We start from the raw sequence: 11,052 nt of genomic DNA, 5'->3' as shown, positions 1-11,052 counted from the left end.
TAATGTACGAAATAGTTATCTTTAGTACTACATTTTAAATAATGTCTTTCACACTTAACATACACCCGAAAACAAAAGATAAAGATTACATGAACAAGAAAAAAAAGTAGTCCAATCAACATTCATAGCCCTTTTCTTTTTGAATTTATATGGCTCTCTCATATTGTCACATAATAGTGCAGAGGTCTAGGGCGTCGGAAATGGTCTCGAATTTGGCTGCTGTGTCAAGTGCATAATATGCAGCCTTCCTTTTGCTCTGAGATGCATCAAGAAAGAGCAATGTGTTAATCAAATTGAGTTTCATTTTTTCTATTATGCTTGCATATTTTGATGTACCATTTTCATAAAACTAATTTTGCATACTTACCCACTTTTTGTTTGATGGAACTATGTCATTTGTGGATCTATTCACATTCACTACCTGCAGCCAACAAACAAGAGATTTAATTACCGCATATAAAGGGGGGAAAGGACAGCATCATTCACTAATTAATTCGAATTTAATACTACATATTGTGTAGTTAAATTATTTTTTCCCTGATGATTTCAAGATCGAAATGAATACACTAAATATACTGTGTTAATTACGTTTAATTGGAAATCATTTTTACAGTGGAAATTGTGCCCGAAATGTTTTGCAAACCTGTAATACCCCACCATTTTAATTATCTTAGTTTTTAAGATTTTTATCAAACTAAGGAGTGCATGCCACTTTCTAGGACGTTTTTTTATTTTTTTTAGGATAGTGATAATTGTACGTAGTTGTACGAACGTAATCGATTTTTTTTTTTAATATTTTATATGAAAATCGATTTATAAACATTAATTGATTTAAAATAAGTTTGATACTAATCATTTTCAATACTTCGAAAAAAATTGAAATTTTAACTTAAATATTTGTATATTTAAGAAGAAAAATACATTTTTACTAAATATTGTATAATTAATTCAAATCAAGCTTGAAATCATGTTACGATTTGACATAAAATTTGTATATCACTTCTTTCTTATTGCTATATATATATATATAATCAATAAATAACAAAACTAATTTTTAATTAAATTCAAATAAAATAAAAAATTTAAGGATATTATCTACATCTTATGTACATTTAACTTTTCTCTTTTTGTTATTTGGGCCACTCTCATAGTATAATTGGGGCCATGGATTTAATTAATTTAGGGGAGTATTAGTTTTGGGCCAAACAGAATTAATAAATAAGGAAAGAGTTTGGACCAAGAACCATTAAAGGGAGGTTTGGACTAGTTTGCTAAATTAAAACCTTGGACTCGATGGAAGTAATGGTTGCTAATTAAACCCCGAGATGATAAATTTAAGTTCAGTTATTTTAATGCTTGAATAATTTATATGGAAAATAATACTCTCGGAAGTTATTGAATTTATTCTTATTTTTTTCACATTTAATTAAATCGCTCGACTTAATTAATGTTCGAAGACTCTAGAACTTTTAGAAAACAAGGAACAAAAAAATAAAATAAAATGATCACGCACGCAGGATAGCATTCACGTCGTTTAAGCTTTCTTAACTTCTTAAAGTCTAATTTAGCATTATTTTTTATAATGTAGTGAGAAAATAACCTTCAAATTAAAATGAAAATTACCTCATGAATTGTTAAGCCTGACACATCGGCAATCGTCGGATATCTCATAGCCTGCAACAACGTATGACTGTCCAAAAACTGAGCCCGGCCGCCGTGTTTATGGTCGCAACTCCCCTTCATGAAACAATCCTTGCACAGATCGAACGAGCTTTTGGGATTCTTAAAGCATTCGGTGCAGGAGAAGAACACACCGGGGATGATTTTTTCGCAGCAGTCGCATTGAGGGCGGCCGCTCTTGATGATGTAGAGGAGCGTCAAGACCTCGAAGAAGTCGAGGGTGCCGTCGCTGTCTACGTCGAGCTCGTCGAATAAAGTGGGGGTTTTCTTGTAGGAAAAGCCTACTTCAGTCATGAAGTAAGGAACTCGGACAGATCGACTCGGCCGTCTCCGTCCGAGTCCAGGGATTGGTAGAACTCGGTTGCTAATTCTTGGACTTGAGGAGAGCTGGCTCGGTGAAGGGCTTTGGCAATTTCGCGAATTTCATCAATTTCTTTCTGTTTCAATAATATCATTAATATACTCAGGGACTGAATAATATGGAAATAATTCATGCTCTATTTGGTACACAGAAATAGAACTAAATTGGAAGAAATCAAATTCTAATTCGATTTAAAATCCAATGTTTAATAAAATGAAGTACGATATGAAATTGAATTTGAAAAATTTGTGCACACACACTGTCACACACTTTGCACAAATTATATATACTATACACAAATACACACACGATACACAATGCACACACATTATACACAAAATACACACAATCAAACTATATCCATTGCACACACTATACAAAAAACGACTTCAACACATTGCACATTCTACACGAACTATACGCAAAATAAACACACTACTTATAATACAATATACACAAAAATGCACATACTACACATAATTTACAGAAAATACGCACCTTATTGACAAACTGAAATTTCGAATTCAGCTAGGTTTTCCAGTTTTTCGATTTGATTTAATTTAATTATTTTGAAAATGTTAGTTTTCCGATTCGATTCGGTTCAGATAAAAAAAATCTAAAAACTGAAAAAAAATAATCCAAAATCGAATGCTAGAAATGTATTCAATGTGCGTAGTGTGTGAAATGTTTGTAATGTGCGTGAAATATGTGTAGTGTGTGAAATGTTTGTAAATGTGTGTAGTATTTCATATTTGTATAGTGTGTCTAGTGTTTCATATTCGTTAGTGTATGGAGTGTGCGTAGTGCATGAAGTGTGTGAAATTTGTATAGTGTGTATGACATGTGTGAATGTGTGGAGTGTATGAAATATGTGAAGTGTACCGTGGATATATAGTGAAGTTATCTAATTTTATGACTATTTGGAATTCTAATTTTCATGGAGTTCAAACAGTGGAATTGAAAGATTTGGAATTTGAAATTTCAATTCAATTCCAAATCTAAATATTTTTGTGGTACCAAACATTAGATTTCGAATTAAAGGCTCCAGTTCCAATTCTACATCTCCAATTCCGTGTACCAAAACGCAGTCTCATATTTACTTTTCAAGGACGGAGAAAATATTACTTTTATAATAAAATGTGAGTGAGAATGAGCTACTGGTAATGTGAGGTCTTTTATCAAAAGTAGTAAAAGTAATTTTGACAAGTATTGACAGATGGACCAAAAAGGAAACTAGTGACAAACAATGGCAGACAACGGACTGAGAAGTATAAAACTTGAGTGTAATGATTTAGTGAAGTATGACGTTTGAATCCGAAATGAAGAAAATAAGACTTTAAAGAATATGACAAAATTAGACATTAGTTTTTGTTTGGTACCTTGTTTTGAGCTTTTTCTTCCCTGAAGAGCTTGAGCAGAGAGAGATGATCCACCATGTGCTCGACCGAGTGCTCATGCGACGACTCGGCACCGCGGCGGTAGCAAGAACAGCAGAGGTCGTACGTATTAGCGCCTCTTCCGAGGCAAAGCAAGCAAGAGAAGTAAGGGCCCTCCATAAACTGAGAGCAGCCGTCGCAATAGACTAACGGCATCTTACTAGCACTGATGTAGTGAAGGCACAGAAACTCGTCGAAATCGAGGCACCCGTCGCCATTCACATCTAGTTTATGGAACACGTCTTCCGGGATTCTCATCAGGCTTTTGAGCTCCGCAATGGTTATCTTCCCGTCGCCGTTGATGTCGAATTTTGCGAAGGTTAGTTTGATCTTTTCCTTCTCGGCCTCGCTTGCTCTCTCGTAGTAGGATCTCGTGATCTCTCTCATTCCTCCCATCTCTCTGTGAAATGCTGTGTGAATTGTGATGAAGAAAAGTTATGTGCTATATATCTTACAAAATTTGGCCACTTGACACAAACAATTCGTCCACTTGCTAGAAAAAAAATGTTTGGCAGGATAATTTAAGTTAATTTGATTGAACCACTAGACATTATTGCAGTGCGCGGAAGCTGTCAACTCTAGTCAAGCTCACAGTATGGCCAATTCAATTGTATAAATTGATAAAGTTTAATTCTAAACAAAGACCAAAAGATAAAAAACAATGACCTCCTTATATAAGAGAATAATGTAAGTAGAGAAAAGACATATGTCCTTTAACACTCCCTTCGTTCTCTATAAATAAAACTTATAGAGCGGCACGAGTTTTAATGCAAAATTGGTATTGTAAGAAAGAGTTAGAAAGAAAAAGTGTGTTAATAGGGTCTCACCTCATAAGAAGAAAGAACTTTTACGGTTTGGAGTGTTTTTATTTTTAGAAAACGGCTTATTTAAAATAAAAGAGTTTTAATTTTTAAGAAACAAAGAGAGTGCTAAATTTTTTAAAAAAAATCATATTTGGTCGTGATTTTTGGTAGAAGTCTTTGTCCCACCACAAATGGGAAGTTATAGCACACCAAAAGAGATTATTTCATACAATTAAAGATATTTTTCGGTTCACCAATAAATAAATATATATATATATATATATATATATATATATATATATATAATCAGTTTTGTTCGTCCACCAATCAAGTGATTACTCCTAAATCATGGTATATAAGTTACATTAAAATCTGATATTCATAAATGCGTTTTAAATACTCCATAGTATGATTTCTATAGGTATGACGAAAGAAATTACACTCACTTGGTCACAAAATTATTACTCCTATAGTTGTTAAGTATACGCCATTCTTACGTAGCAATAGCATCCTGCATATTCATATAATGTGTATGTAAATATGATTAAATAGTTCGGTACAATTATTATCAGTAAAATTTTGTTTCTATTTACGATTTACATAAAACTTAATTTAAGTAACACTATTTATCATATGATAATCCATCTAGAATTATTAGTTATGGGAGATGGCTATGACTAATGAACATAAAATTATCCATATACTATTAAATTATAACTTACATATTTTAATCATGAGACATAATTTTTTAAACTGAATAACCTTTAAATTATATCTTTCATTCTCAAATTCTTATGGGAACAGAAGAATCTTTCCTATTCCTATTAGTTGTGGTGGGGCTCTTTCGTCATACCTATAGAAATCATACTATGGAGTATTTAAAACGCATTTATGAATATCCTTAAACGCATTTATGAATATCCTTAAACGCATTTTTTCATTCGTTGGAAAAAACAAACACGTGATAAAGTTCGTGATATTATTTTGCCGATTTTAAAGTTCGTGGAAAAAACCCAACTTTTTGAAAGTTTCGTGATATTAGATGCAAATATCTCTTATAAATAAGGAGTTATATATACAACCTTTTTGTGAAGCACAAAACTAAATTATATTTCCGATCAATTCAACTTATTACATACAAAATCTTCGGTATAGGATAATAAATTGATGACATCTTCGGAGAATCGGAACTGACGTATACTTAACAAAATTAAGTAAATTAACCACTCCTGTCAACTAACCTTTTAAAACAAAAATACAAATAACTCGAGTCAATTTTTATTAATCATTGAAATCGTCTCACTACGTTCTTTAGTAGTTAGTACTGTAATTTGGTCGATCGAGCTAATTAGGAAAAAACAAAGTGGCCCTTTTGATGTCTGGAATTTCTACTAGTATCCAAGAAAAAGAAGTACTGTAGTAGTTTTTAAGTAAGCAAAATCTAAGAATTGTTTTGCTAGCTAAACTGTAATTATATTGGTTCCACAATAGGTTCAAGACCTACACACTATAACTAATTCAAACAAAAATTATTCGAATAAAACACTAATCACTGTTAAAATATCCAAACTAACATAAGTATCAAAATAAGTACTCCCTTCGTCCCATTGAAGATAACCCACTTTCTTTTTTTGGTTTGTCTCAATCAAAATGAACCATTACTTAAAATGGAAACACATTTATCTCTACTTTATTCTCTCTATCTTACTTTACTCTCTCATCTTACCACACAAAATATAACTGCAAAAAATCCTGTGTCGCCCAAGGAAGGGATCATCTTCATTGGGACGAAGGGAGTACCTACTTTTAGAGAGTGAGTGTACAAAAATACCCTTAAGGCTTTTAGGGGCATTTTTGTTTGAAAATTTGGTCAAAAAGTGAAAAAGCACCTGAAACGAGCAAGTGGTATAGTCCGCAGATCGCAAATAATATTTTGTAATATGGATCGCCAGTGGCTGACGCATGATTTTGACATTGGGGGGTCCATATTACTACTCTGTCTTATCTTTTGATTCTTTTCCGTCCATAAAAATAGTCTCATCTTTTCATTTTCACCCGTCCATCAAAATAGACTCATCTTATGAAGTATTAGATAATGAACTAGATATGAAGTTCTGTTATACTAAAAAGTAAAAACCCATAATCTGGGGTCCAAATTACTACTCCATCTCATCCATAAAAAATAGTCTTATCTTTCCATTTTCATCCATCAAAATAGTCTCATTTTATGAAGTAAATATTAGATAATGAACTACCTTCCACCAAAATAGTCTCATCTTATGAAATAAGTACTCCATTAGATAATGAACTAGATATGAAGATATGTTATACTAAAAGAAACAGAATCTAGTGCTGCTCCATTAGATATGAAGCTCTGTTATACTAAAAAGTAAAAACCCATAATCTGGGTCCAAATTACACTCCATCAAATCCATAAAAAATAGTCTTATCTTTCCATTTTCATCCGTCAAAATAATCTCATTTTATGAAGTAAGTATTAGATAATGAACTACCTTCCACCAAAATATTCTCATCTTATGAAATAAGTACTCCATTAGGTAATGAACTAGATATGAAGATTTGTTATACTAAAAAAAGTCAAAATCTAGTGCTAAGGGGGAGTTGATCCCATGTTCTAATGGTTGCTAGACCACTTACACGACCAACCGAGCAAGCAAGTGAATATACAATGAGTCATACGTATATATTATACTTGAAATGCAAATAGTTGGGGGTCCAGGGATCCCCATCCTATTACATATGTCCGCAGTCCACCTTTGGGGACCGAAAATGTTTGTCGCTGAAAGTATAGAACCTAAAGGTATTTATTGGCGAATGAACAAAAAAAGGAAAATTGAGACATTTAATAACGGGCGAAGGAAGAATATAATTTTGGTAATCGAATCTAACATTTGTATTTATTGTTTTGACCAAATTAACCTTGATTTTATTGATACTCGGATAAATAAATCTGTTGTGTATTTATTATGCTCTATAAAATGAAACAACTTCTTAAACCCCGTACAAGAAATGAAGGAAATACATACTCCCTTCAGTGCAAGGATATACCACTCCCTCCGTAGTGATGCACTTCAATTAAACACTCGTTTTGAGAAAATTATACCATTAAATAGTTAAAACGAAGAGAAGATTATAAAAGTAAGAAAATAAATAATGTGAAATAGTTATCTTTAGTACTACATCATTTTAAATGATGTCTTTCACACTAAACATACACCCGAAGACAAAAGATAAAGATGACATGAACAAGAAAAAAAAAAAAGAAGTAGTCCAATCAACATTCTTAGACTGCATGTACAATATCATAAAGAAATGCATTTTCTTAGCCCTTTTCTTTTAGAATTTATTTGGCTCTCTCATATTGGCTCCCGAATTTGACTGCGGCGTCAAGTGCATAAAATGCGGCCTTCCTTTTTCTCTGAGATGCATCAAGAAAGAGCTATGTGTTAATCAAATTGAGTTTCATTTTTTCTATTTATGCTTGCATATTTTGATGTATCATTTTCATAAAATAATTTCTCGTTCCAAAATTCAAATAAAAACAATACTTACCCACTTTGAGTTTGATGGAGCTATGTCATTTGTGGATTTATTCCCTTCCTGCAGCCAACAAACAAGAGATTTAATTACCGCATATAAAGGGGGGAAAGGACAGCATCATTCACTAATTAATTCGAATTTAATACTACATCTTGTGTAGTTAAATTATTTTTTCCCTAATGATTTCAAGACTAATATCATATAGTCTTCATATTCGAAATGAATACACCAAAGGTTCGTGTTAAAATGACAGCACCTCTTAAAGTGACACTGTGACACCACGTATCCAACAATATTATAAACGCTACACAACAATAGTATAAACGCTAGACAACAATGTCCTGTCTAAAGTATTGGATATTGCTGGCCGAGAAAATTTACCCTTGAGCATTTATGATTGCCACATGGCAGCTGATTATTCGTCCATGTGTACAAATGATTGGCTAGGAATGATGGTATGGTGTTACTTTAAGAGGTGTTGTCATTTTAACGCAACTCATACACCAAATATACAGTTAATTACGTATTTCTTTTATTGTAAATAATTTTTACGGTGGCATCTATATTGATTGGTAATAACATTATTATTCCGAGGTTGGAATTTTTGCAAAAAAATAAAAATTAAGAAGTTACCTCATGAATCGTTACGCCTGACATATCTGCAATCTCCGGATATCTCATAGCCTGCAACAACGTATGACTGTCCAAAAACTGGGCCCGGCCGCCGTGTTTATGGTCGCGACTCCCCTTCACGTAACAATCCTTGCACAGATCGAACGAGCTTTTGGGATTCTTAAAGCACTCGGTGCATGAGAAGAACACACCGGGGATGATTTTGTCACAGCATTCGCATTGAGGGCGGCCGCTCTTGAAGATGTAGATGAGCGTCATGACTTCGAAGAAGTCGAGGGTACCGTTGCTGTCTACGTCGAGCTCGTCGAACAAACTAGGGATTTTCTTGTAGGAATAGCCTTCTTCCTTCATGAAGGCTAGGAACTCAGACAGATCGACTCGGTCGTCTCCGTCCGAGTCCAGGGATTGGTAGAACTCGGTTGCTAGTTCTTGGACTTCAGGAGAGCTGGCTTGGTGAAGGGCTTTCGCAATTTCGCGAATTTCCTCCATTTCTTTCTGTTCCAACAACATCATAAATATTCTTAGGGACGGAATAATAAGGAAATAATTCAGGCTTCGTTTGGTACACCGAAATAAAATTGAAATATTATGGAACTAAATTGGAAGAAATTGAATTCTAGTTCAATTCTAAATCCTATGTTTGAATTTTAATTTTTATGAAACTGATTTTGAAGAATTTGCACACACTACACGGACATTATATACAAAATATACATTTTACACAAAACACATATACTATACACAAATACACACGCTTCACACACATTCCACACAATACACGTACACTACACACATTATACAAAAAATACACACATTGCACACAATATACACACTCTACACACACATAAAACACATTACACAAATTTTTACAAAATACGCACACTATTGAAGACTGAAATTTCAAAATTGGTTCAAAATTTCAGTTTTTTGGTTTGGTTCAATTTAACTTTTTTGCAAATAATCGGTTTGGTTCGTTTCAGATCGGAAAATAGAATGCTTGAAATGTGTGTAGTGTGTGAAGTGTGTGAAATGTGTGTAGTGCGTTAGTGTGTTAGTATGTGTGAAGTGTGTGTAGTGTTTCATATTTGTGTAGTGTGTGAAATGTGTGAAGTATGTGAAATATGTTAAGTGTGTGTAATGTGTGAAATGTGTGTAGTGTGTTAGTGTGTGTGAAATGTGTGTAATGTTTCATATCTGTGTAGTGTGTGTGAAGTGTGTGAAATGTGTGTAGTGTTTCATATCCGTGAAATGTGTGTGAAATGTGTGAAGTATGTGAATTGTGTGTAATGTGTGTGAGTTAGTGTGTGTGAAATGTGTGTAGTGTTTCATATCTGTGTAGGGTGTGTGAAGTGTTACCAATTGGTTTACTATCACCAATTGGTTTTAGGATGGAACTCATGGATTTCTATCATATGGTTACACTTTTCTCACGCTTACTTTACTCTCTCCACTTTTTTCTTTCTCTTACTTTTTTATTTATATGCCTAACACCCGTTTCTTAAACAATTTTTTAAATTAATATTTAATTTATGATCTTATAATAATAATATTTTAACGAAAAATAAAAATATTTAATTCCTAGTTATGATAAATAGGGAAATACAAGTACAAATTTAAAAAACAAAGAACTTATACCTTGTTTTGAGCTTTTTGTTCCCTGAAGAGGCTAAGCAGAGAGTGATGATCCACCATGTGCTCGACGGAGTGCTCATGCGACGACTCGGCACCGCGGCGGTAGCAAGAACAGCAGAGGTCGTACGTATGATCGCCTCTTCCGAGGCAAAGGAAGCAAGCGAAGTAAGGGCCCACCAGAATCTCATGGCAGTCGTTGCATCTGCGCACCGACATCTTACGACCACTCAAGTAGTAAAGGCACATAAACTCGTTGAAATCGACGCACCCGTCGCCGTTCATGTCGAATTTATGGAACAAGGCTTCCGTCAGGCTAATCACCTTATTCATCTCCGCATGGGTTATCTTCCCGTCGCCGTTGATGTCGGCGTTTTCGAAGACTAGTTTGATCTTTTCCTTCTCGGCCTCACTTGCTCTTTCGTAGTAGGATATTGGGATCTCTCTCATTCCTTCCATCTCTCTCTCTCAATTGATGAAGAAAACTTTTCTACATCATCCTTTTATGACAAAAAAATTTGGCCACTTGCTAGCAATAAAAACATTAATGTAGTGTGTGAACAAAGTTTAATGTTAAACAAAGACCAAAAGAGAGAGAACAATAAGTAGTTAAACAACTACCATGCAAACAAAACATATATATTCTTTCCATAAAGTTTAATGTTAAACAAAGACCAAAAGAGAGAGAACAATAAGTAGTTACACCATGCAAACAAAACATATATATTCTTTCCATTTTCGAAAAATATGGATTTTTCGGAACCGTACGAATTTTAAAGCAAAATAATAAAATAAGAGAAAAGAATTGATAAAGTAAGAAAGTTAGAAAAAAATAGTGTATGAGTGGAAAGTTAGAAAAAACTTTCTTATAATAGAAACCACCCGAAAAGGAAAGAGTTTTCATTTTTAAGAAACAGGTAAGAATATCAAATTTAAAAGAAATTTTTTC

The 11,052-nt window shown here is 33.5% G+C and overlaps 2 protein-coding genes across 6 annotated transcripts; both read right to left on the bottom strand.

Moving 5' to 3' along the window:
- Window positions 1-3,874, bottom strand: LOC125201181. Of its 4 annotated transcripts, none has more exons than XM_048099178.1 (4): window positions 3,421-3,874; window positions 1,624-2,117; window positions 368-421; window positions 1-256 (listed from the first exon to the last, which is right to left on the bottom strand). In XM_048099178.1, exons 2-4 carry the CDS (start codon window positions 1,972-1,974, stop codon window positions 167-169), a joined length of 495 nt encoding a protein of 164 aa, XP_047955135.1. In that variant the 5' UTR covers window positions 1,975-2,117; window positions 3,421-3,874; the 3' UTR covers window positions 1-166. The 4 variants fall into 2 exon arrangements, 2 of the variants coding, with proteins under 2 accessions (XP_047955135.1, XP_047955145.1); XR_007172847.1 differs by having other exon boundaries at window positions 372-421.
- Window positions 3,875-7,434: 3,560 nt separating this feature from the next.
- Window positions 7,435-10,626, bottom strand: LOC125201169. Of its 2 annotated transcripts, none has more exons than XM_048099145.1 (4): window positions 10,110-10,626; window positions 8,475-8,969; window positions 7,854-7,907; window positions 7,435-7,719 (listed from the first exon to the last, which is right to left on the bottom strand). In XM_048099145.1, the coding sequence occupies exons 1-4, from the start codon at window positions 10,560-10,562 to the stop codon at window positions 7,645-7,647; spliced, it is 1,077 nt and encodes a 358-aa protein (XP_047955102.1). In that variant the 5' UTR covers window positions 10,563-10,626; the 3' UTR covers window positions 7,435-7,644. The 2 variants fall into 2 exon arrangements, with proteins under 2 accessions (XP_047955102.1, XP_047955113.1); XM_048099156.1 differs by having other exon boundaries at window positions 7,854-7,901; window positions 10,110-10,619.
- Window positions 10,627-11,052: the final 426 nt, after the last annotated feature.

Source organism: Salvia hispanica, chromosome 1 (genome assembly GCF_023119035.1).
Source record: "Salvia hispanica cultivar TCC Black 2014 chromosome 1, UniMelb_Shisp_WGS_1.0, whole genome shotgun sequence".
In the NCBI taxonomy this organism is placed as follows: Eukaryota; Viridiplantae; Streptophyta; class Magnoliopsida; order Lamiales; family Lamiaceae; genus Salvia; species Salvia hispanica.
This window is presented reverse-complemented; position numbering and strand designations above follow the sequence as displayed.

Coding starts and splice junctions, on each gene's coding strand:
- LOC125201181 (XM_048099178.1), bottom strand. CDS start 1,974: ATGACTGAAGTAGGCTTTTCCTACAAGAAAACCCCCACTTTATTCGAC. Junction 422..1,623: donor CAGGCTTAACAATTCATGAG/GTAATTTTCATT, acceptor TGTTGGCTGCAG/GTAGTGAATGTGAATAGATC. Junction 257..367: donor TTCCATCAAACAAAAAGTGG/GTAAGTATGCAA, acceptor GATGCATCTCAG/AGCAAAAGGAAGGCTGCATA.
- LOC125201169 (XM_048099145.1), bottom strand. CDS start 10,562: ATGGAAGGAATGAGAGAGATCCCAATATCCTACTACGAAAGAGCAAGT. Junction 7,908..8,474: donor CAGGCGTAACGATTCATGAG/GTAACTTCTTAA, acceptor CTTGTTTGTTGG/CTGCAGGAAGGGAATAAATC. Junction 7,720..7,853: donor CTCCATCAAACTCAAAGTGG/GTAAGTATTGTT, acceptor GATGCATCTCAG/AGAAAAAGGAAGGCCGCATT.